The 26,422-nt window shown below is 42.4% G+C and overlaps 2 protein-coding genes across 3 annotated transcripts in view; both read right to left on the bottom strand.

Moving 5' to 3' along the window:
- Nucleotides 1-12,683: 12,683 nt before the first annotated feature.
- On the bottom strand, nucleotides 12,684-14,679 carry LOC117775866 (dickkopf-related protein 1-like). Its single transcript, XM_034609409.1, is given in 5 exon segments — nucleotides 12,684-13,428; nucleotides 13,431-13,564; nucleotides 13,695-13,829; nucleotides 14,018-14,159; nucleotides 14,295-14,679. Coding segments are annotated over 5 exon segments (759 nt in total). The 5' UTR covers nucleotides 14,511-14,679; the 3' UTR covers nucleotides 12,684-13,296.
- Nucleotides 14,680-16,572: 1,893 nt separating this feature from the next.
- Nucleotides 16,573-26,422, bottom strand: part of LOC117775561 (cGMP-dependent protein kinase 1) — an 80,117-nt gene continuing 70,267 nt past the window's right edge. For both annotated transcript variants that reach the window (XM_034608860.1, XM_034608859.1), the window contains exons 10-18: nucleotides 22,888-22,984; nucleotides 22,657-22,796; nucleotides 22,147-22,236; nucleotides 21,190-21,331; nucleotides 20,396-20,559; nucleotides 20,010-20,132; nucleotides 19,851-19,913; nucleotides 19,675-19,741; nucleotides 16,573-19,237 (exon numbers count right to left, since the gene is read on the bottom strand). In XM_034608860.1, the coding sequence (XP_034464751.1) occupies nucleotides 19,139-19,237; nucleotides 19,675-19,741; nucleotides 19,851-19,913; nucleotides 20,010-20,132; nucleotides 20,396-20,559; nucleotides 21,190-21,331; nucleotides 22,147-22,236; nucleotides 22,657-22,796; nucleotides 22,888-22,984 (985 nt within the window). In that variant the 3' untranslated portion in view covers nucleotides 16,573-19,138. The remainder of the gene's footprint in view (nucleotides 19,238-19,674; nucleotides 19,742-19,850; nucleotides 19,914-20,009; nucleotides 20,133-20,395; nucleotides 20,560-21,189; nucleotides 21,332-22,146; nucleotides 22,237-22,656; nucleotides 22,797-22,887; nucleotides 22,985-26,422) is intronic.

The raw sequence follows: 26,422 nt of genomic DNA, 5'->3' as shown, positions 1-26,422 counted from the left end.
TAGCTGCAGAGGTTCGTAATTATACCATGAACTGTATATGTGCTTGATTCTTAATTATACCGTCCATATAATTATAGATTCATGCTTCCTCTGAAACCTGTTTTGACACATATTTTGTGAGACTCTTGTGATCAGAGATATCGGTGTGTAAATGTTATTGAGTCGGAGATTTCAGGACATCTTTTGGGCAAATATTTTTTGTTGCCGCCCAAACATTGGGTAAAAGCTGTTTTGGGTAAGAAATACAGGAAACGCACATCCAGCCCCCCTTTCTCTGAGAATGACTCTGACCGTCCCTGTGATAAAGCAAATGAAGCAGTTCTCACTTATAAAGTAGCTCATCTCATTCCCTGATTTTTCGTATTCTTAGCAAACATGTAATGTTTTCCTTCTTTTTCCTCCGCGAGTTGAAGCATTCGCAACATGAAACTAGCATATTTTCTAATCATATGTCTACTCCATGATTAGTGCCTCTCAGTCAAAGTATAGTAGGTGCCCTGGAATTTCTGTAATTGTTTGAAGTGTAAAGTGTAAAATCAGCATCAGATGGCATTCATTTATGGCTTATCAAATCCAGATGGAGCCATATTTTACGCAGCGTGATTCAAATATCCATCTCTTTGAATCTGCTTGCAATTACAGCATTCAGTGCATGTTCAACAGCCTGAGAAAAACTTGGTCTTTTTGGATTCAGTGGAACACAAAAGCCGGGTGAGCTGGTAACAACAGGAAAAGACCACCCCGGCTTTTGACTGTGAACGATATTATGCGTCCGTCAGGGCTCAGCTACATCAAAGCGAAGGGAGACAAACACAACTGCGATCGGCTTTTGCGCCGTGTGAGAAAATCAGAAGTGTTTTGCGTGCGGGTGGTGTGAGTTAATCTCTCCTTTTGGATACACAACACTGGTGACATTCACCCGGAGGTGCACGGCGAGAAGCAGCCCGTCAGGTGAAAAATGGCGAGAGAGCCAGACGGCCAATCAGAAAAAGTTGGAAAACTCCAGATGTTTGGTGAGACTGAGAAAAACAAGACGTGTCCCCTGTCAGAAACTGTCCTCAGGCAACATGGGGTTGTAATTTCAACCCCATTACGACACATTATTGTTAATTTGTTTAAAGACAAGGAGCTGTTGTTTTGCGAGAAGAAGGCCTATTGTTTTTGAGAGCAGGGTGTGGAAGGGGGCCGACGTTTATCTGCAAATGTTGGCAAATGAAATCGATTCTTTATGGATGGAAAATAATGTGTTTAGAGCTGATTAAAAAGACAAACTACAGATATAATGAATTAGAACAAGTGAGTTCCTGCTGCGGAGAAAATAGGCAAAGAAATGTGTAAACATCTTGATATTAAAGTGTGAGTAAATGTCAGAATGGGGACGGCCTGTGATACAAATCATGTTTTAACCACATAATGAGGTGGTTTAAAACGTGTTTCTTTCAGACGACACGGCGAATCCCAAACACAGCAAATCTGTTGTGTATCTTTTCTCATGAAGTTCAAAAGGTAAAGCTCCTGATCAGGTAGACAGGTTGCTCACGGAGGTTGAAACCCGCATTAAAGTCTCTCTTTTAGTTCCTTTCACTTTCAAATATTTACTGTTTTAAACGTGGGAAATAAAGCAGGATCAAGCAGATAATGAGAAATGTGTGAAAAATAAGTAGAGGATTTGCGGTGTAGTTTTGTTTTCCTGTTTTTATGCAGTGATTGAAAGAAAACAGGGATCATCAGCGAGCATGTGGACACAGTAAAGTTTCTCACAGGAGCAGAGGTGCACCGCTGAGTGTTGGGTAAGCTTCCCCCGGGGGTCAAGAGGGCAACATCTAAATGAAAAAAAGGAAAAATATAATACGCACTGGCCTCTTCTCATTAGAGTGCAGTGCACCGTGGGGACTTCCTGGGTTAATAACTGGATGGGGTTTGCATACTTTGTGTCTCAGCAGCAGGAGAGGAACACAACCCTTTAATACAGCAGCTTCAATTACACCACATCCAGGAAAAACGATGTCCCCTTAGATTCCCATTAACAAAAATAATACTCAGAGGCTGTGCGCGTCGTGCATCCGTGCGTGTGTGCGTGACAAACTGAAGGGAGTTAAATTTGGTTCTAGCGCCCGCTCCAGAATTCATAAATTTCTCAGAATTGCCCTTTAGTCGGCACTGGAAAGACTGAGGTGCTTAAAAAGCTCCAGTGCACCAACATCTGTTAAATTGCTGCCATTGATAATCATCACAACTACCGGCGAATTGCTGCATACTTATCGTGGGCAATTAACAGAATACGGAACCTCGAAAAACACCCTCAGGCTGTCTTTTCTCTTCCTGAATTTCTCTCCCTCTTTCCCTCCCTCCCTCTCTCTCCTCTCAGACATATGCAGCCTCATGATGCCTCTTGTAGTGAATGCCCATTGAAGGAAGCTATTTTGCCAAATGCCAAAGTCGTATTGAGTTGCTTCATATCCTGTCAGATAAGCGGCCACAAAGGCTCTCTCTTTTTTTTTCCCCTCTCTCTATCTCTCTCTCTCTCTCTCTCTCTCTCTCTCTCCCCCCCCCCCCCCCCCCCTTTCTCCAAAACGCTCCTAACATCTCAACATCCTCCTCTCTTCCTCTCCCGCTCTCCCCTCCTACTCCTCTTGTTAGTTGATAAAGAGCGTGTAATGTCAGGAAAGGACACACATTCCTCACAATGTACTCACAGATCTCTGAGGAGCAGAGGTTAGCTTCCTCGCAGTGCGTGTGTGTGACAGATCAGAGGGGAGGAGAGGGGGAAGAAAAGGAGAGGCAGAGATGAGAGGAACAGTAACACACAACGTTTGAGGGGGGGAACGAGGAGCTGAACTGAGAAACGTACGTGGTATAATGACAGAATAGAATGAACATTGTACACGAAATTTGCTGATAGTAATGATAAATATTTAAAAAAACATAACAATAACAACATTATATATTTATGATGCTGGTAAAATAGTGCATGGTGATAAAGTATTGCACAGTAGCAGAGGTAAAACACTATTGCACAATCAAGTTTTTAGTTTGGCTCAGTGATTAAAAACAGTTTTTTTAGCCTGGAGGTTCTTTTGGGGAGGACCGAGCCGCTGCGTCTGTGCGCACCGCCACAGCTGAAGAAACCTGAAACACAAGGAAAACAAGACAAATTTCATAATTGCACTGAATTACCAACAATATCCCAACAACCTGTCATATAACTGCATCTTAAGTGTATTAAATTAAAACGAAAAACAAAGCCTTATCATAAATGACCCACTAATTATAGTCTTATATAAATGAATCAGGCTTTTCTCCTCGGTGGAAAAAGCTGCAGCAGCTCGAGGGCCCAAACTTTGGCATCCTGCTGAAAAGTCTCACAGCTCCTGCACAACATCCAAAGTGCAAAGTCCAAAAAAAAGTATGTTATGTGATTGCACCGTGGGAGTCAACAGTAGCAGGTTTGACTGGAAATTACATGCACAGCACAACAACAACAAAAAAAAAACCTCTGTGTCTCCAGCCGGCCAGTGTTTCAAAATCTCCCTTGTGGCAACACTTGGACGCCTCGCAAGTAGAACGCTCAATAAAAAACAGGCTTGGTTCTCAGCCCCAAACCATTAGTAGTGAGCTGAGGCACTCGGCGTGGTACAAAGGCGTTAATTACCTCGCTGCCTGTAAGTTTCTTTGCAGTTCTTTTTTCAACCCTCTTTTTTTTGTAAACAAGGTTGTTTGGAGAGGACAGTAAACACCTGTGTGCTCGGAAACATCATGAGATCCGGACCACTCGGATGCTGAGGACTCTATCTCGGGCTGAAGTGTAATGCAGCTGTGCTTGGTCGCAGACTGATCTCTGTTATCTCAAAGAGGCTTTTTCGTGGTTTGTTTTTTGTCTATTCAAAGATCTTTCATCAGTTCATTCTCTTTAATCTTTAAGCCACAGTTTGGCTTCTTACTCATCTCCAGATGCTCCAGCTGTTGTCACTGACTCAATTTGTCCGAGCGAGAAAACAGGGACCTATTCAATAACTTTGTTAAAAATGGCACCAATATCAATTTCGCATTGTTGAGACCCTCCCGTTTTTTTTAATAGATTTTCACTCAGAGGATTAAAAATCACTGAGCTGAATTTCTTTCCATTCCCGAACAAGTCAACCTCAGCTCTTTCTCATTAGATTTACAATCCATAAAATTTTACAGTCCATAACTGCCTCAGGTTTATTTTCATTTTCATTTGCACATTTTCAATTTGTCAACATGTACTATTTCATGCTGCCCTGCTGACTCTGCAGAAAGCAGCTGCTATATATGTAGGGACGGGCGAGAAACAGTGTAACATATGAAGCCGTCCCAGTTTAGGCTCCTATCAAAATGGCTGAGATGCTTGTGGCTTTGTGATTAAGCTGCTGCAAACCACATAGCCCAGGGAGAGTAAACCCAACATTTAAACCAAAACCCAGATACAGGCAGCATGGGCAACAACAGTGCATATTAGTAATTACCCCAAGACAAAATGTCCGTCATTTGTGTGTAACCAACATTCAGGCAGCTTCTCGGCACATGGAATTAAGTCTGGGAGGCTTGAGGGGCTTTGGGGTAGTATTATGCAGCTATTTGACAGCGCTGAATCGTCTGGAGGAATTGCGATGACTTGCTGTAAAACTGACTTGCGTAATTAATGTTGAGATTCTCAGCGTCACTGTACTGTTGACGCAACTTTTTTCACTTTTATTTTTCCCTGCACATTTTCCATTGCCCTCGCTCCCTCTCATTAATGCAAATTCGAGCAGGGATCACCTGGTCGTTGGACTTCAAAGCGAACAGCAATTGGATATCAACAGCAACCATCACTTACCAAGTCCCTGTGAATCCCCCTCTGACCAGTGGGACCTTGTCTAGAGGGGAAAATCACCCATCTGTCCGACAAACGCTTCCATATGGACACAAAGAGCGGGGAACATTCTTGTGGAAATGAAAGCAGGTCCTTTAATCTCAGAGACATAATCAATAAATGATAAGGGCCTGTAGCCGCGGGGTAAAGCGGTAGTTTGAAGATAACTTAAGACAAGATTAGTGATGGGACAAAATTAGGTGGTGGGGGTGATGTTGAATTAAAACATTATGCATGGAGGACTTGGTAATCATGGGTTCCTATCAGGTCTTTAGATCACTTCCTGCAAGCTTAGCTCAGTCGTATTCAAGTGATCATTGTTTTATCTGGAAGGAATGCTAATTGGGGTTGTAGAGAAGCCAGCCTTTGCCGACATCACCAAAATACACTTTGTGGTTAGTTTAAATGAGACAATAGATGCCTTCACAACAACTATTATGCAAAGGAGACACTGGAGTACCAATTTGGTATGCAATTCTCCATCTAGCAAATATTTACCAGCAGCCAAAGATGGAGGAATGGAGCCGAAAAAGACAGCTAGCACGGTTAATGACCAGTATAGAGAAGGCTGAAATGTACATTTCAGTAACAGGGAGTTAGACTGAGGCTTTCTGAGCACATTTCAAGCCCCTCGGGAATGTGCTGCGGTCGGACATTTGATGCGCAGATAACCAAAGTAGTGGGCATTTTCAATCAACGTGTCAGTCGAAATTTCAGTCGAGGTTTCACAAATAACACCAAGGATGGAAGGAGGTTTTAGGCTTGGCTTTGATTTCATGGTACTATATAGAATTATATTTGAGAGCTAGGATAATTTGTTCATCTTTGGAGCTGTTTCTAATGATATGGAATGACGGGTGTTACTGGTCTTAAAGTCCCTAAAAATAGAGATGCTTATTTGCGATCCCACATTTGGGCCATGCACACAGAGAATGGCAAACTGTGACACCAGGCAAGGAGACAAATTTTCCCTCTGTTATGGCTCATTGCTGAGAATCTACTCTAACAAGTGTGGCAGCCTCTGAGATAATAAATATGGAAATATATAGTTCTATCATACTGGTGAAGAACGTCATCAAAACTGAAGGTCGAGAGCTGAAGGCATCGTGATTAAATCTTAACTGTAAAGAAGCTTCTGTATTGAATTTTTTCCAGGAACCTTTCATTTTCCTTCAATCCAAAATATACCCACCTATTCCTTTGTCAAACATGAGGCCTGTGGCCCTCCGACAGATACATGTGTAGTTAGAGGTTTGTACCAGCAGGGGTATGTGTGAACGTATCCTTTGGATGTTCACAGTTTATCAAATTATGGGGAAAAGATGTCACACATGATAAGCTTAATTCTTGTCTCAGGCTGACAGTGGGTGCTGGAATGTGTGTACGTGATTTATACCTTTCTCTTATCATCAGCTGAGAGAGTGACCACAAAGAAAGAACACACACACGCAGTCTGTAACCTCAACACGGCAACTTGCTGCAGCCATAGGATGTTGCCAATCATTTCCTTACCCACGACATAGACAATGAGCGTGCTGTGCCATTAATGTCTGGTATTGTCAGTGGAAGAACCAGGCAATATGTAAGGGAATAAAGCAGATTTGCGTGGGGCTGTACTTTGTAGAGATCTCGCTGGCTGGAATTAACATTGAGCCTTTTTAACTTGTCATCTTGGTGTTTACAGGCCGAATAGTAAACGTTAGCCGTGAGGAGGAGAAGAGCTGTGCACACGTCTGCAGAGAGAAGTGAACTTGACCAGTTCACTCACATTTACATTCACTGGGTGTTTTCCATCTGTCAGCTCATTTAGAGCGCCTCTGATGTTGGTGTGAACAAATCAACATTTAGATAGCGTACTAATGTGCCACTGAGAGGACCCTCTAAAGATAACTATCTTTGATATGACCCCCTGCGACTCACACTGTCCCCAGCTTAGCCCCACCGGCGGGGGCAAGACAATCCAATCCATTTGCCCCACGGGGAGATCAAAGGTCCGGCCTCCTCCCTTTCATTCTCCTACCAAAGACTCCACCTTTGTAAAGTCCCTACACAAATGAGATTGTGCATTGGCCATTTTCTTTGGTGGGGGTTAAAGACGGTGTTTTGAAAGGAGGGAAAACAAGCACTGACATTAAAGAGTTTGGTGATGAAGGAGAAGAGATGGGCCGAGGGAGGGAGGGGGGGGGGGGCTTGAAAGAAGGTGGCAAGTGGCAAAAAAAAAAAGCTCTGATTAAGACCTGATGACTGTTAATGGGACAATGGTTTAACCGCTGGAGCCATTACTGTGCCATTGTCTGATAGGATGCCTCCCTGTAGTGTAAATGTATGCCATTACACAACATTCGGGCTTTTGATGTTGCTGCTTAGGCACAGAAATATTTGTCCATGTCTCAGACAGATAGACTCATCTCCTGTTGAGGATGTTTTATGAAAAGACACAAGGGCTCGGAAACACCTTGAGGCACCAACCCCTGCTGATAACACACACTCACATCGGAGTTTGTCAATCATTGGTTAAACTGTCTCTTCTCTGTGCTGAAAGTTATTTTTCAGTATAAGGTTTCTGTGGTCGCCTCTATTCAATCAGCTGTGCTAATTGACTGTGACTCCATAAGCCTGCCATCTTTAGACGTTATATAACTGGATATAACTTCATTTTCTAACTGAATAGCAACGCGGTCCGTGTTAGTTTTCCAACGACTCTCTCACTCTGCCATATATTTTTTGACTTCTTCGAAAACTTCGTGAGTAAATTATATGTGTGAAGCAGCTTTGCGCAATGTGGTTGTGGCTGAGGCAGACTTTACATAGCAGCCAGGAGCCAAGCCAGCTCTGGCCCTGGCCCTTGTCCTAGCCCCAGACCCATGCAGGCCGCCAGCAGCAAGCCTCTGGACCAACCATAATGAAGAGCAGACATTTTTATCCCCAGCTGTAACTCTGTACCCCCACCCATGATGCATCTGTTCACTCCCTGCTCTGGCAGCGTGGGCAGACATCACATATTGGGTTATAATTTCTATAAAAAATATGGGCAGCTTGTTTGTTTGCATTGAATTTGTCACAGTTGTGTAAGCCGTGGAATATGTTCCACATGGTGGATCTGGAAGAGAGTATGGGAATCCACCTGAAGGACGCAGGTGGTGGAGGATGAAGTGAAGTGCTTACATGGTCCTTGAGTCTTGCCACCAACAGCCTCTCGGGGGAAAAAAACAGGAGCAAAGGGTAAATAAACACGTACACGAGTCCAGGACGCAGCAGAGCATAGCAAAACAATGGCTATTGTGGTCAGGTATCTCTGTCACTCAGTGTTACCGTAACAGGCGGCTTACTCAACATGATTCCACCACTTGTTTCTGTTTCAGCCCAACGCGCTCACCAACTGTGGGCCTTCACAGCTGACGCCAGAGCAGCTGAGCCTCTTTCATGTGGTAAACAGGGACACGAACAAGGCATGACATCATCAGAGAGGGACCTGAAACCACAGAGGAGGTGTCAGCTGCAGATGGAGGGAACACCGGGATGGATCAAACCAGTAATCCATGGGCCTCCCCTGGTGAGCGAACCCAGTGACACGGCACTTTCTCTGGGGTAGAAGTAAGAGACGAGCTGGGCCTCATGGTCGCCACATGGAAAGACCCACACACACATTAAATGGAAATGTTTAACGGGGATGATGCTGATATTTTAAAAGAATAGTTGATGCTCGGTCAAAAGAAAAGATGTTTATCCTCCAAACTATGCTTCTCTATGCGAGGTAGATGTGGCTACAGTAGGAAGGTGGGTTGCCTAGTATTTAAATTGGAATCAGAAAGTTAGCCTAGCTCTGTAAGGAAACAAACCCATCTTCTGTACCCATTAATTTACAAGTTACAGTATATCTTGTTTGTTTAATCTATTATGATGTCCTCACCATGAAGTTGCCAACAGAGAACTTAAGGTAAAGAGCCAGAAGAAACAGTCCAGCCCATAACAAAAAGATGTAATGGTGTTTTTTATCTATTTATCTAACTCATAAATGCACCATTAAGAATGAAAGCCCAGAGAAAAGCTGGGCTTGCTCTCTACAAAATAAAATGAGTTAACGGTATTTAGACCTTGTTGAACAACTGCTATAAGTGGGTGCAGCATCCCAAGAATAAGCGCCACTAATGGTGCCATTGTTCATCTATAAAGACCCTAGAAAAAACGTGTGCTCACCAATCATACACGATATAGCTAGAGACACTTCACAGAAGTGCTGAGCAAATACATCATTAGGTGTTCTTTCTCAGAAAATACCTATCTGTGTGTGTGTGTGTGTGTGTGTGTGTGTGTGTGTGTGTGTGTGTGTGTGTGTGTGTGTGTGTGAGCCACGCTTGTTGTTTCCCCTTGTATCCAGCCTTTATAAAGACATCCTGACTCCAGCTCAGTAACATTTGTGATGTTGATCTTCAAATCTCGTAAAACAAACATTTGCCCTTAAATTATGTTCAAATCTGTGCAAACTGCAGAGACAGAGAGGCAAAGAGAAAGCAAACACAATATACACACACGCAGCAGGTGAGTAAGAACAATTGTCACTGGTGCTTAAGCTGGAACGTAACTTGAAACTAAATCAAAGTACAATACGTCATCGCCTCTCTGTCTGAGAAAACCCTTGTTCCCCCTGTTGTGTTTAAATCAGCGGGAAGCTAAATCTTTGGGGCAAACCTGTTCTCCACCTGTGTTCACACACTCAGCGCTTTGTGCTCAATGAGTTCTCCTTTGTTTAATTATTATTTCCCAAGGACAGGGAGCCTTCCAGTTATTACTCAATCAGGCCGATTGACATCCCCACAAAGATGAATGGTGAGCATTGTTAGGCTAGTGATCATTGCCAGCGCCCAGAAGTTTGCACCTCCTAGTGAAATTTTGTTTATATAAGGGCTTGGTTTGGATCTGAAGGCTCATTCCAGAAGTATGCCATCTCTTTGACCGGATAAAATAAATTATGCACTGCCTCTGTGCACTCGTCTCTTTACCCTTTCATCTCTTGATGGTTCACTCAAGAGTTTTGATAAATCAGCGATGTCTGTCAAGGGTGTTTGGCAGCGCTGTTGGAATAACAATGACAGTTGCGGCAGGTACTCAAGCAGAGAGAAGTTTTATTGTGTTTTTATGGGAGGTGGCAGTTCTTAAGAGCAAATATATGCTGGGACTTACTCCTTAGTGTGTCATCGTAATACACTTCACTTGATTAATAAAAAATAAAAAAAAGAGTCTTGTTTATGTTTGGGATATGCAATTCAAATACTCATAAAATGCATTGAATGGAAACAGTGTTATTCTGCAGTATCACGAGTCGTAACGTGCACAACGCTGAGACAAACGTTTGCTGAAGCTCACAATTTTTGAAAGTGTACAACGTGCGTCTGTGAAAATGCTGTTTCATTCTTGTGGTATGGCCAAAACCAAATGTTGTTGGTCAGGATGCCATTGCGTGGGCGAGTGTGGTGTTACTCCAAACCCTCTCACACCCCAACATTTACCCATGGAAGGGTGTGTGAGTGTGTGTGGACATGTGTGGACATGCTTAAATGTGTAATGGCTGTTAGGTGGCATGTGGGGACAAGAGTGTGTGTGTCTGTTATCGTCATCATGTTGTTTTTGGTTTTTGCTGTTGTTTCTTTGGAGTCCACTGAATGCACCATAGCTGCGTGTGCGACACACACACACACGCAAACACACACACACACACACACACACACACACACACACACACACACACACTCTGGCTTTCCTTGAGTTAGGACACATGCCTGTGGCCTGTTAGCCTGTGGTTGGTGTAATGATGACAGGCGCAGACACACACAAACACACACACACACACACATAGATTCCAGGACCCCCACAAACATGACTTGGCTCGGCCTCCATGCTGCATTGTAATGCTGACAATGCTCCCATTACTCTTAATTACTCTGAGGAATGGACACTAAATTGTTTAAATAGAGTGTGTCTCTGTATGTCTGCCTCCCTGTCAATGCATCTCTCCTGAACAGTGGTGAAACAACTATTCGGATTCTTTACTTCAGTGAAAGTACTGACAGCACATTTAAAAACACTTTATTACGGGTAAAGGTCCTGCATTCAAATCTAGACCAGCACTCAGAGGAGCGCAAACCTCCGCCAAGGCCCAACAGTCCTATTAAATTCAATCAGGACTGAATTTTACATGCACATAGATATCAGTTCACTAACATGCCTGATTTTTTATCATGTATATCCATGAATACATGAGCAAAATAAATAAAATCCTTGATCCGCCCCCAATCAATATGCACCAAAATGTAAGGAGTTCTTCTCTGACCCAAATCCTTCCACCAACTTTCATGATAGTCTGTCCAGTAGTTTAAGTGAACTGCTGCTAACTGCTAGCTGCTAACAGAGAAACGCATATGAAAACATAACCTCCTTGGTGAGGTAACTAAGTTAACTTGTTTAAGTACAATCAGCAAAATTATGATATATATATATATATATATAAGTATTATATAGATATTATATGTATCGCTAACAATTGCAGGTCGGTCTAGTGTTTCATCTTCATATATTATATTGTAGTTTTTTTTGGATGCATTTACATGCAAACAGCTGATTTTAACAATTATTTATCGTGTTCAGTAGTTTTACGTGCTGATACATGTGGCATTGAAACATCTTTACAAAGTTACTGTTGTCAGCAGCTTTCAAAAAAACTGAGGAGGAAAAGTACCTTTATAGTATAAAATGAATATTATCAAGTGAAGTACAAGAACCTCAGACTTAATCCTAAATACACTTGAAGAAATGTACTATGTTACTTTTCATCACTAATCCTTGATGACAGTTGGAGTCAACCTCACCTTGTCTTCCGTAGACAAACTTCAAACTAATGTCTGTGGATGTAAACAGATAGAGAGGTTACCTGGCAGGGCCAAATATCAAGAGAGCCCCGCGCTCCTTTTGATCTGACACGAGAATTGAGCAGAAAGTACAGTAATTTCCTCACCATCTTCTAATCTAAACAGGTCTAATTACAGACACCAAAGTGTATTTGGGTGGATTCATGGCCTACACATTAGAGCGCATCCCTTGCACAACAGCCAGGAAATGGGGGTGTGCTGTGCAACTGGAAAGATCGAAAACCGAGATGTTTTTTTCGAGAGTTGCATCACAAGACGTCCCGTGGTGCACCTCATTTCATGAACTCCAGTGTAGCTTGAGTAAGATGAAGTAATTAGAGGCTTTAGCTTGGATAGCTAGCTATCTGCTCTTCTGCACATGAAGGCAGGGACGTTATAATTAGAAACTATCCAGCAACACCAAAGGGTTAGGTGGCAAACACTCACCAGGACACACATACTTTGTTATTACCTCCGTGCAGTTATCATTTGATATGGCAGTATCCTGTCCTGTTTGAATGTTCGTCGGATGACATCGCCCCTAAGGACCATCCTCTGCTTCCCTAGCAGGATGTGGCCTGTTGAGGCTCCACTAATCATCCATTAAAGTAGTAGGTTTGTTGTCAGTGTGTTTTCTGTGACTGTGTGTCTTCACATATTTCAACAATTGCGTGTAATGACTTTGAGAAGCGTATCGGAGCCAAACATTTAAACCCTCAACTCAGCCTCGACCAAGGATTTGAGCTTTTAAACACCACTGAGTGATCGTTCAAATAATCTAAACTGAATATTTGGGCTAAACGGTCTCAACTGTTGCACGTTTGCTAAAACAATTTTCCCAGTAGACATTTCTTTTGTCGAGCAGTAAAACACTGCTGCCAAAAATGAGGGGAGGAAAGAAGGAGTACGGTTATCACATGATGTTTAATAAAAACAAATATATTCAAATTTTCTATATATAACATTTTCTTATAAAACAATATATATAACACATTTACAATGCAGCATGCAGCACCATGTCTTTATAATACTGGTGTTGACAGATTCCAATAGCTCAATTAAGTGCCACCTTCAGGATAATATTTACAATACAGTAATTTACTGCAATAACTGAGGTTCGAAGTTCCATAAAAAGAGAAACAAAAAACAGCTCTGCCATCACCAACGACATGAATCGATACTCCAAAGACTTCTGAAATGTCACTTCCTAACTTCCGACTCCTCGTCTGTTGATGGGGAATTGGATCAGTCCATCTTGCACTGTTGCATCCCTCTGGGTGTATCACTTTTCAAGGAATCATGTCTATCCTTCCGGGTGCTGGACTTGAGTTAGCAACTTTGGCAGGAAAGAATGTCTTAGGTGTTGGGTGTCACTGTGTGTGTGTGTGTGCGTGCGTGTGTTAGATAGAGTTAATGTGTGTGTCAGCATCTCTGATGTATGCAAGGCTGAAGAGTGTTTGACCCAAGGAGTGTGTGTGTGTCTGTGTGAGAGAAAGAGTGTGTGTCCACACGTTTGTGTCAGCGTCTCTGACAGGTGTGTAGGTTCCGTGCTGCAGTCCTGCTGACACTCAGGTCCCGCTCCCCTTTCTCCTGTCGGCACAACAAGCCGTCGCCACAGTCGCAGCGCTGGAACAGCTCCAGGCCCATGGGTGTCCTTTCCTGCGGTGGCGCGTGCACACCTGGCCCTCCGTCAGCACGGGCTTGCAGATGCGAGACCAGAAGTGTCTGGCACAGCACAGACCCTCTGAGCAGTCTGCAGATCTCAGACAATTGTCCCCCTCCTGGCCTGGAGTCAGGGAGAGAAGAGAGAAAACAACACATTAGAAAACATGCCACATGAAACAGACTTCACTGAAACCATCTTGTGTTGTTTCTTGAATGTAATAAAAACAGAGGATTCCTATAAGGACACTCACCTTTCACAGCATGAGGCTGATGGACGTGGGTAGTGGGAGGCTTCTTGGCTTGATGCTCCATGGTGTTGTTGTGTTTGTGCCCGTCAGTGATGATGGATGCATTTGTGCCTTCTATATCATTTGCCTGGCATACACCTTAAAAGGGCAAACGAAAAAAAGATTTAGTCTATATATATCTACACAGTGAATATTGAGCCCTCCACTTATGTTATTATTATTACATGAATATTAAATACATGCAAACTAGTATGGCAACAAGAAAACTATCCTGAGATCAACATCTACTTCTTAGTTTTTATTTCAGATGGGATGCCTCTGCTCACCATTGCTGCAGCGGGTTCCTGCACAACACATGGAGTCTCGTGCGCAACGCTTCCGGCTCTTACGGCAGGGCAGACAGGCGCCTCGGGCGTCATTGCAGAATTCATCACCTCCGCAGTCTTCATCGTCAGTGCAAACACCCGGCTGCAATAATATAAGATCAGATAAGCGTGTCATTTAAGTGTTTAGATGTTGTGCCTGCCTCTAGAACGTGCACGTACGCAGCATTTGCAGTGGCGCACAGATTAGTTGACTTTTACGCACGGGAAAGTTCATTACCTGCAAGGTGTCCACGGGCAATTTGTGTGCTATGCCTCCGGGGGGTGAGGTGCGCGGACTCGGGCTGACAGTGTTGACGCTTTTGCCCCCCGAAGCTCCGGGTAAGTTCTTGATGGCGTTGGAGTTCATCAGGACTGTGCCGGCGTAAACGTCCCCAAGGTATCCAAACAGCGTGAGATACACAGCCAAGAAGCGGTGCGCAGACGGTGAATACATGGTTCTCCTCTTAAAAAGCTGGCAAACACTCGAGAAACAAAAATCCCTGAAAGGAAAAAGACCGAGTGACAAAGTCCAGAGCGAACCTGAGTCCTGAATCCCAAAGTTTTTCCAAAGCGCTGCGAACACGAATGCTTGGAAGTCTCCTGTCGCTTCAGGACTGGGATGATCTCTTTATACATGTGGACCTGTTTGTCTTCCCGCCCCTCGCTCTGCACAACAAAGGCGGAGGGTGGAATTCCACTGTACGGAAATGGCCTTCTATTCTATACAGGACCGCGTTTCACACGATGTTTGTGCAGATGTTAATGACCTGCAGAGTCTGTCTGAGAGCCCATCACCTATAGTGAACGCAGACTGGAGAGAAGAAGCACATCCACAGCGAGGACTTGCTCAACCTGCTTAGAATAAAATCACATTATTGATTTTTTTTTTTAAAGTAAATAAATGACTCATGCTTCCTTTTTATGATTATTATTTTTCTTCAAATATCTGTCATTGTGTGGAAATGTAGTTATGTTTCATTTTCTGCTTTATTTCAACAAGAACGTTGTGGAATAAAAAATGTGACAGTCATCACTTTGATAATAAGCCTCATTTATTATGAGAAGTTTTAAATTATATTGTTTTCCACAGAAAAAAGTTTATGAGGCCAAACGAAACTGTCACTATTCATTTTAATCAAAGTAATATTCTGTTTTTCCATTATTGCCAACTGTTACGAATAGTTTAATGACTTTCATATAATTGATGATTCTAAAAGAACAACTGTTACAAAACATTGTAAATGTGAAATATCTTTATAAGTGTATTAAAACCTCAGTGTTCCTCACAATGTGCTATTTCGTGCGTCTCTTTCTTCATAAACTCCGCCACAACCTCCCTCCCTCCCTCTCTCTCGCTATAAAGGCTGTTTGGTTATTCCAAGTTTCTTTGACATTCAAGTAGCCTAACTGCCCTTTGGCTGTGAAGACGGTGATTGAAGTCACTTGCGTCGATTAACTACTTCATTTGATCCCTGTGATTGCGGAGGGGGGCAATTATCCTCCAGAGTGTGCTTGATTACACCAGTTACGGACATCAATGTGAAGGATATGCGGACCATTAAGGGGTGTGAAAAGTTTACCGAATTAATGGACTTCCGTGGCGAGGCCTTTCAGGCTCGACTGGCACGTTGAGATTAAAGGGGACTCTGATCTGTCCCGCGCCCTGACCCTGTGGGATCAACCCCCCTGCAAGAAATGGCCACAGCGTGTGTTTCACCCCAAATTTGCCAGCTAAGCTTTTTCATATCTCTTCCACTAAACAGTTTGTTTTGTGTCAAGATTGGTCTTTGAGCCTCTTCTTCAAGCCTTCAAATTATGAAAACAAATGAAACAGCATTTTGTGGCAAATATACGTTTTTATTTCTGGGAATGGATTAGAGACACAAAAAGAAACATCAAAGAAAACTTCAGAGAGGCTTTACACGTTTATTTATCCACAGTTGCAGGATGTGTGATAAAGCTCTCAGGTGCTGATGTACCTGATGGAAACGAGCCCCTTGAGTTTCTCTCAGAAGATATTTTGGCAGTTGGACGTCATCTGCTGGTCATCCGTGGCCCGTGTTTGAGTGTGTGCGCGTGTTTGAGTGTGTGTTTGAGAATGAGATGCGTGGTAGACACCTGACAAACACACTGTGGCACTTTGAATTGCTGTATATCTTTTGAAGTAGCGCTTTTATCTGCACTTTACTAATGTCAGTGGTGGTAAGGTGAGCCCCTTTGATGCACACTGATCTCCTTTGATCTCGCAGAAGTGTCACCCTGTTGTTACGGCTGAAGCCATTTCCCTCTGCCCCAAACAGATTTGTTGTGCGAAAAAACACCAGAGAAGCTGAATCATCCGCACTTACCGCAAAGTGGATGACATAAACTCGGGAGGACTGATCATTAGACGCCAGGCAACCTCCGCCAGTTCACATCAGGCTGCAGCCAGGTCTGTTTCATACCTGCAGCTCCCTCTTGTGGCACATACGACAAAACAATCTCACTGGCATCAATAACTAAGAGACGAACACCACTCAAAAGTATTGTTTTTACTCTATAATTTTAAAAATCTTACACGTGGCACTCTGCAAAATCAATTTACAGCAGGATAAACAACATAACACAAGGCAAATATCAGGTAACATTGCAAGAAGGCGGTCATATAAGACTCTGAATCAGTGGTTTGTAAAGTGATGACATACATAAGGCTTTGTGATGACATAACCTGCCCTTAATACAATAAAATACTTATGGTGTACCTACAGTATTAAGATTCCTTCTCATTTGTAGCCATCAATAGTTTTCATTGATATATGCAATCTTAAATGTCAGTAGGAGTGTGAGTTTAGTTTCTTGGGATGAAACATGAGTTGTGCTGTTCCACTTTCTTCGAACCAAACCGTTAAAAAGGAGAATCTAGATGATGATGATGCATTATGATCAGTGCTATCGTACAGTCAAAGATTGTCAACAGTGGTAAACAAGAATATCATTTTCACATTCCTGAAACATTCAAAACTGCAAATCATTCCTGCCATCTCTAAATGCTCAGATTTGGTGGAGGTTTGTGGACTGAATCAGATGACGGATGGTCCCTCTGAGCTGGGATTTACGCTTCACTTCATATCAGACCTGCTGTGGTTGGACTTCATATACAGTATATCACATGATTAGATATGTAGAGAAAAGCATGTCATTGCAGCTCTGTTGGGTATGATGATTTTTTTTTCTTTTTCACTGTTTATAAATGTTCCTGTGAGAGAACTTGTCTCGGCAAAGCAGGAAATTTATCTCATACACAATTTATCTCGCCTTCAAATGACTAGAAATTCTCTTTCCAAGGTGATTGATGTATTTATTAGGTATAACAAAGGATGAGAAGCAGCCATCTAAGAGGACACAAGGTTTTTGAGGTGTATATGTGTTCATGCAGCATCGAAAAGGTTTCGTCATGATCGTTTTTATATGCCATTGATTTAAGGCACTTACATTACTTCTGATTGGGACGTGAGAGGTGATGAGCTGGGTGAAAGATCGTGGTGGGATAGTGGTCAAAGGTGTGAGTTTCAGAAAATATAATCTCCTTTTGTTTTGCTGTCTGCCTCCAGGAGACGTTGTATAATCTCTATGACATGTTTTTAAGTTAAGTTAAGGTCGTTGTAATATGATGTGAATGTGGTCAATGTTGCCTTCAAAGAAGAGGATGGTTTAAACCTGTTTAAAAAACCTTGAAAAACACCACTTAGCACAATGCAACATGGCGTCAAGTGATACCAAACAAATTCTTCACTCAAGTTTACAAATCGACACAAGTCTCAGATTTTCTAAAGAAGGAAGTCAAGTACGTTTACAAAGAAACCAAGCACAAAGGAAAATCACTATACAGAAAACAATAACCAGTACTGTCGCGTCACCAATTGCTTATTATAATTCATCATTAACAGCACCAAAGACATTGAAACCATGTTCACAGTTATATCAGAACTATACAGGAGCAAACAGACCACGTCCCGTTTGGTTGGATGGGAAGAGGCATTCGGGTGATAAAAAAAAAAAAATACGAAATAAGAAGTACGTTGGTAGAGAAGCTTTATATATGTGATTAAAAGCATATTAAAGAAAAAAAGTGAGTGTGACTTCATCTACTGACGCTTGAACTAAGCTCTAACTGGTGATTTTCTCAGTTAATGGTCTTAAGTGCATAATGACAGATTGTTTCATGGAAATACTAATTGACATTTCAAGTGTGTCGGTGTGTGATTCATTAGAATTGGAGCAGGGCACTTGAAGAGTCACGTCTGGTTCCACTCACTGCACAGTGTTTGTGCTTTTCAGGGTATGTTTATTCTATATAAAGGGTACTAAGTATCTGATTTGTGTGACTTGTAAATTCAAATACTATGTACCGTACATACTGTGTCCTATGAGGATTTGAATAGAAGAGAATCAGCGACATTCAGAATAGTCTTGAGCACTTGATGCCGGGTTTACTTGCAAACCGTGGATCTCTGAAGAGGATTTGAACCTGTAGCGAGCGGCCGCGTGTCAAAAACCAGGGAACGACTACAGTAACATGTTATAACCTCCCAAAGTCCACCACATATTTCACCAAATACTGCGGAGGATAGAACACAGAGAAAGAAAATTCAATCATCAGCCTCCTCTCTTGTTCAGCCGTCCATCATTACACTTTTCAGTCTCTTATTCATCCTGGAACTTAGACAAACTACCAAACATTCATTCACCCATTAAACACCTTTCCACATTACATAGGAAACTCTGGCTCCATCATCTGCCTCTGTCGTATTGTGTGTATCCCTGCACTTTCTTCGCCGTTTGCCTTCGGAGCCGAGCGTAAGACAACACTTGAGAAGTGCTACAGCAGTCCCATTATAAATGCTTGATCCAGAGCCACAGTGAAATAAAGGCATATCGGTGACCCAGAAGGTTTGCCATCCATCTGTCCATCTTCTTTTTCATATCCTCTCTTTCATTTGAATGCAGTTTTTTTTTTTTTTTACAACACAGCCATGTCCTCAGGATGGCCTCGGAGCCAACAAAAGACAAGTTCCTTTTGGTTTTAAGGGGGAGAGGAGGACTTCAAAAATCAACATCCCAGCCCGAGTTGTCGTCAGGAGGCGGGTCCTCGTTGTCCTCCGGGAAGTTGTCAAAGTTACTTGTGTCGACTGCTGATGTGACCTGGTGGAAAGACAGAAAATTCATCCACATTAGACAAAAAAAGACAAAGAATTTCAGCTTCACCAACTAATCTAGAAAAGTCATTTTGTATAGGCAGTCATATGTGCTGATAAATAATAGTTTGATATTTTCAAATTCAATTTTAAAAATTATTCTCGACTTTTTTTACTTTATTCTCTAAATGGAAAGTGTCATATAACTGCCCCTAATGATTTTCTAAAGGATTCAACACAGACGAGCAACTACAGCAGTTTTCAGACATGAAGTCTGTAAAATTGACGTCATCAACGTGCCCACCTCTACACATAATCCTGAGGTATTCTCACATTGGCTCACTCGTACTTTTACCACAGTTGTTACTGGGGATCTGGCAGGAAAAAACTGACTCGGACAATTGCATTTGCACGTACAAAGCAGTCCACACAGTCCACACTTACATTAGGGATAATAGGAGGAGTCAATGTCCCCTTCTTCAAGCCTTCCCAGTTAAAGCCCTCAAACCATCTAAAAGTAAAAAAAAAAAAGAATTCATATTATGTTAATAATTATGTTTCATGCAGAGTTGTAAAAATAAATTACTCAGAGGATTATATGAATTTATGAGCGTGCTTACTTGTGCTTTTGGATGTCTTTGACACCGTTTTTCAAGTTTCCCAGTCTTTCAGAAGGATTATCCCTGTAATAAAAAAAAAGAAAACCACAATGATTCAGCAAATAAGACCATTTAAAAATAATGACTCTGTCTTTAACTGCCAGAGGCACCAACACTCACCTGCATAGCTTTTTGATTAGGTTGGCAGCATTTTTGGTAATTTTCTTTGGAAATTCGATCATGTCAATGCCTCTCAGGATGATGTTGTATGTTTTCATGGGATCAGGGCCAGAGAATGGAGGGCTAGATGAAAGAGGTAAACATATTGTATGGATCATTTTCTCCTAACGCGACTTTAATTAAAGCCATTAAACTGTTTACTTGTGTACTGATGTGTTACGTTAGAATTCGTCACTTGTTTTCAAGAAATTCTCCAAAGTTTCCAAATACAGTTTCTCATTTATTGATGTTTCCTTTGCTGTACATGGCAACTTGCAGAATTCATGCCAATGCCGAGGATGACATAATGAATGAGTTTTCATGGACGTGCCCGGGCTTGTGTGTACCTGCCAGTTAAGAGCTCAAACATGAGGATTCCTAGGGACCAGTAGTCAGCTGAGATGTCGTGGCCCTTGTTCAGGATAATTTCTGGTGCTACATATTCTGGCGTCCCGCAGAATGTCCACGTCTTCTTCCCAAACCCGATCTTCTTGGCAAAACCAAAGTCCACCTGAAGAAAAGAAAGAAAGTGAATCAATACAAACATTACAAATCAACTTGGTCACATGTAAAATAAAGGAGAAGTTGGAAATAGTGTACTTGTTTAAATGTTACACCATTTCACTTAACGCGTTGGATGGATAGCAGGTAATATATACAGCGTGTTCTTTATACTTCAATTATATTTAAATTTATTGCAAACATTTCAAATCTCATCCTTCAACGTAGCACCAAAAAAGGATGAGATTTACACATATAAACTGAGAAAACACAGATTTTCTTTTGGGTCCTTTACTGGGTTGGGTAACATGCAAAAAAGTTGTGTAAAGGGTAATGAATGGGTATGAGTAAAACACTGGGGGGGCAGCGGGTGAGAACATAAGTAGTTATTTTTCTTGAGAAATCAGGAATTAAAATGATGCCGCAGAACTTTTAACGTCTAAATCCTGTCCGCCACAAGGGATGTGTTTTATTGTGAAAGCCTAGAATGTTTAACCAAAGGCGACGGATCGGGTCTCATGTAATTTGCTAACTAGTCTGGGCTGGGCCTGTATTTGGCTTTGAGATGATTGCGGGTAAGGGGTCGGAGTTTTGTGGGTAAGGGTCCTTGTGGGACTCTGGTCTCATATGTATCTCTTACCAGTTTGGCATATCCCCTGTGGTCCAATATAAGGTTCTCTGGTTTGAGGTCCCTGTAGATGATTCCTTTGGAATGCAGGTAAGCGAAGGCCTCCACCACACAAGCCGTGTAAAACCTGGTGGTCGAATCCTCAAATGAACCCCTGCAAACACAGCAGGACAATAGAGCTGTGAACAAAGTAAAGTTGCAGAGACGAACTGTCTGTATTCAACAGTGATGTGGTTTCTGAGACCGAACAGAAGATAGTTCAGTCTCCTCATTTGTCAGAACAACGTAAGTTTGGTGTAAGTTCATCAGGAAGACTTTCTCTATGTTCATCCATTCACAATTCTCTCTCACTCTCCCCTCCTCTTCTGATCAGCTGGCTGTTGGGTGTTTGCACTGCTCCAAGCAGATGTGTCGTTGCTGCTTCTTTAGGTCTGTTCTCCTCTCTGTCGCTGTCAGCTTTCATTTCAGTGATTTGCTGCGGCCCTCCTCCTCCTCCTCCCCCAGTCGCCTCCAGTCTCCACATCCAGTGAGTTCAGCTGAGTTCACTCATCACCTCATTCAGATCCTCAACATTCAGCCTCAACTCCTTACAACCATGAAGACGTCTCAAGGGGTCTAAGTGCTAAATGGACTCTCATTTGTATCACATCACTTATCATCACTCATATTGTGCACGGCAATAAATGTTTTCAATCCAAGTCTGAAATGGTTTTCGGGAAAATAATAAAACTCATGTCATAAATATACTGCTGCTCCATAAGTCATGTTTAGATAAAATGCAATTCATGTTGAGGAAAATGTGAAATGTCTATTTAGATAAATTGGAAACCGCAAAGGGGAAAGAACTTGGGGATGAGTTAGACTCAATTGTCTTCAATTGCATAGCTCAGAACGTTGTAGAACAACACAGTTCGGACACAGAGATATGACACAGTTTAATTCTATCTGACCTGGTGTGACAGCGCTCACCTGTCTCGAAGAATGGTCCATAGCTCTCCTCCTAAACAAGCTTCCATCAACATGTAGAGGTACTTGCTGTCCTTGAAGGTTCTATAGAGTCTGAAAACACAAGAGCGGACGTTATCTTCAAACAGCCATCGGAAGAAAGAATAGGAAGAAGTGCAGCTAATCAATGAGGGGACTTTATGCAAGCTTTGTACGCTGGGGGATTTCTGCAGTATGCAAGAAAGCAAAACACTTTGCATACTGTGGGTCACCAGAATCACAGGTATGCAGACAAGCACTCCTACTCACATTCACTCTGCATTTAAGATAGAAAGCAAATTGTTTCCAATATACCTGACTTACATGTGGAGTGAATATTTATTAGTGTGACAGAAAAAATACAAACTCCACAGAGAAAACATCAGTAACGAAGCTCACATCCTTCTGGCTCCGAGGTAATAAAGCAGGGATCCTTATGTGACGTGTGTAGTATAGACTGTAGATTATTTCTGTTGCATTTCAGTGAGGTTGTACCGAACAATGAAGTCAGAGTGGGCCTCCTGCATGATGAGCTTCTCTGAGCGAATGTGCTCCTGCTGTCTCGTATCGACAATGTGCCGCTTCTTCAGGATCTTCATGGCGAAGGTTTTGTTCTCGTCGCTCTTGAGCTGAACCTGCGAGTGAAAGGGAAAAGAAATTCAAATACAGAGGTTATCCTGCACAGTAACCTGAGCAGCGTGTTAGGCAATAAACACCGCCTCCTACCAGCTCAACACGTCCGAAGCCACCAACCCCCAGAGTGTCGATGATATTGAAGTCAGCCAGGTTGAGGTTGAAGAAAAAGGCGTTTTCTGCTTCATACCTGAGGAACCGGGAACAGATTAGAGATTAGATGAAGGATGAAAGACGAGATAATCCACTTTCAACTACAACCTCTCCACTGAGCACATTTTGTTTGCAAATCAATTCACAGTAATCTATCAAGGATGTTATTGGGGATTTGGAGTGAATAAGATACGAACACTTGAACAGGATGCGCTTAAGTTTAATCCTCTAGCAAACGGCTTTGACTGACTAATTGACGGACTAACTGTCCCCGTTCTTCACTGGAAAGAACAGCGACGACAAAGACTGCTCATTACTCAGCTGGCACACCTCAGCTCGGGCACCGAACACCCCAATATGCCACCGCTGACCTGCACACGCTGGCAGCGGAGGCCACGTCCATCCCCAGATGCCTCATGTCTTCTCTAGTTATTGTTTGATCCAGACAGAGTTTCATGGACTCAGTCTCTGGATCAGTGGGTTTAGGACAGATCTGTGCCTGCATGGGCCCTTCTGGGTCACTCAGCAGCAGACTGTTGTTTCGATGTCGGGCCTTTTCTTCTTTCTCACAAAACCAGTACAGCTGTTCGCCAGTAACAGAGATTTATCGAAAACACATCTTTGTTTAAATTAGAGAGCATTTTTCCCTCACAGAGCGGCAAAGATTAAGTCTGTTTACACGAACTACATTAAACAATGACTCATCCTTTGAGCCAGATTTGAATTCGATGACTTCCTTTCCTTCATTTGAGACCTGGAAAGGGACTTTCACTCCATAAAATCCACCAGATACATCAGCTACAATTTAAGCCGGAACAGTAAAACCTTTTCCCTGAGCTGCATGCCAGTGGGCATTAAGGGTGGCACGTGTTGGCAGGTTACTGCGCGCCGTGTTTCTCAGAAACACAAGGTTGCCAGGACAGCCACTGTTTATTTGTGTGTGAATATAGGCACTACTACTATCATGTGAGATTCTCAAGTGATCCTTTCTTCTTTTCTGTTCCTCCATTATCTGGACGTCAGCCCAGAATACGCTCACTGTAACTCACAAAATGTACTCTGCTTAAGAAAAGGGCGGAGAGAAGTAACTGAGAGGACGTGAACCACTGGGTGTGGGACAGGATTATCATTAAGGTCAAGGTGACCGACACCTGCAGGTGCAGGGATTTGTAAGAGCACACGCAGGCAAAATCTACGAGGTGTGGACATGTGTTAGGGTCCTGTTAATGAAGGAGGTCTGTCATGATATAAAGGGATCAGTGGATCGTTTTACATTATGAAGGTCTTAAAAGGAGTTTAATAGTAATCCTGGTATTTGGACAGCAGATGGCAGCATCGCTCCAGTACGCATTTCAAGGTAAGGTGACGAAGAACAATTCCGTGCCATTCAGAGCCCAACCACAAAAGGAAAATATTGTATTATTATAATGGAAACCGTTCTGATTTCATGCTAAAAGCTGAACCCTTTCGATCACACTGTGTCTTAACCAAATACGCATACAGTGAGCTCTCAACGTCAATACTTGGAGGCAATTTTTACAGCAGCTCCAACTCAAACACTCCGATTCCTTTTTTTCCAGAAAGCAGCACTTGTCTGTATCCGTGGATGAAACACTAGATGTTGGAAACAGGAATCTGACACTAGTGAGCAGACCCAGTGGGATTGGAGCCATACATCCACCTGAAATAGACGTCATAACCATGACCTTGAACGAAAACTACCACAGAGCCGAGCTGCATCAAACGCTGTAACGCAACCCCAGTTATTTTATATACTACCTGCTCCTTGAAGCCAGGAGCTGGAAATAACATGTTAACTTATAACTGTTACGTGGCAAATCCATTACTAGTACTGCAACACAAAGTGCTCCTCTGTGGGTCAAGTAGTACCCCAGTGGGTCATAATCTGTATCAGTAAACGGATGAGATCATATGAAATGATGCAATCCCCATGTGTCTTAGTGTGTGTGAGTGTGTATGCAAGAGTGTGTGTGTGTTTGTGTGTCTGTGTGAGTGCTATTATCCTCATTTCCTTTGCTCCGGTTCTTCTTGGTCTAGTCTGACTCGAGGGACAGGAGACAGGAGAAGAAATAATCTCTGACCTTAACGCCGAGGCTCTCTAAATGCCACGTTTATTTACCAGTAATTCTTGCCTATTGAACTCCCACACCTCAAGAGACGGAGAACTGAGTCATAAAGGCTCACATTTTTTTCATCAATCTTCAATCATGAGGTGTTTTCTTGCTCGGTGGGCCAAAGTTTAGCAGAAAGAGGATAGATATATACTCAATATGAAGCATTTGCAAGTTTCATACATTTTCTTGGCTTTTTGATGGTAGTTTGAATGGGAAAAAAATGTAATTACAAAAACTAGAATGGCCCTCAGAAGAGCTCATACCTCCACCAAGGCCCAGCAGTTCCCTTAAATTCAATCAAGCTGCACCAAATTGCACACGCTCATAGATATCAGTCCCTTAAATATACATGATTTCATTTCTCAGTAACATATCTGCATTATTTCTTTAGAAATTCGCAAAAATGCTGAAAAACTTGCAATATTAAAGAAAAGTGAATAAAAATGAAAAGAATGGAATCCACTCCTAAAGTTATTAGGTTCATCCTTTGGCCATATCCCAACCTTCCACCAAGTTTCGAGAAAATTGCTTTGGATGTTTTTGTGGAATCCTGCTGAGGGTCAGACAAACAGCAATGAAAACATAAGCTCCTTCGCAGAGATAATAAAGACCACGGAAACCAGAAAGCAGCTTTTGGCCGATGAGAGGATAGTTTAAATTACCCCAGAAAACAGAGGTTTTTAAGATTATTTTCAAAGCATCTGACACGTTTATAAGAGTCAATAGTAGAGATGACAGGACATGAGTGGAGAAGAAGTAAATCGACTGGATTCAAACCAGGGACGTTGCATTTCCAGGTCGGAGCAGTAACTAATAGACCAGATAGACGCTGTTTTATGTGGTTAGAAATAGAAGTGAATCCTTACAATAGAGATGTATGTATTTGCTCTACTTTGTGCAGTGTGTAGCTCCTCCTGCAGAAGGAAGTGGCGGCTCGATCAAAGTATGCTCATCGCTCATCGCACAAGGGTAGTGTTTGAAGAACAGACCTGTCCAACTCAAAGGGAGCAGCTGTATAGTTACTGTGCAGCTGTTTATCCGCCGTGACCAATTAGAGATAGTTTCCATCACCGTGGGACCCTGACTCAGGATTTCCCTCACAAAGAAAATGTGCTCTGCTGGGTAGGGAGGGCCAGCAAACACACACAAATACACACACACATCGGGGAAAAGCCAGTTTAATCATAATGAAAACAGCTCTCATGTGACAGATTTCAGACAGCAGTGGGAGAGAGTGGCTCTATTTTAAGGGAAAGTTCCGTAGAGACCAGGCCTGATGGCAAGGTTATAAATTATAGTCATGCAAAAGCATTATATGCTGTTCATTTGCATAAAATCAA

The sequence above is a fragment of the Hippoglossus hippoglossus genome, chromosome 15, assembly GCF_009819705.1.
Source record: "Hippoglossus hippoglossus isolate fHipHip1 chromosome 15, fHipHip1.pri, whole genome shotgun sequence".
In the NCBI taxonomy this organism is placed as follows: Eukaryota; Metazoa; Chordata; class Actinopteri; order Pleuronectiformes; family Pleuronectidae; genus Hippoglossus; species Hippoglossus hippoglossus.
This window is presented reverse-complemented; position numbering and strand designations above follow the sequence as displayed.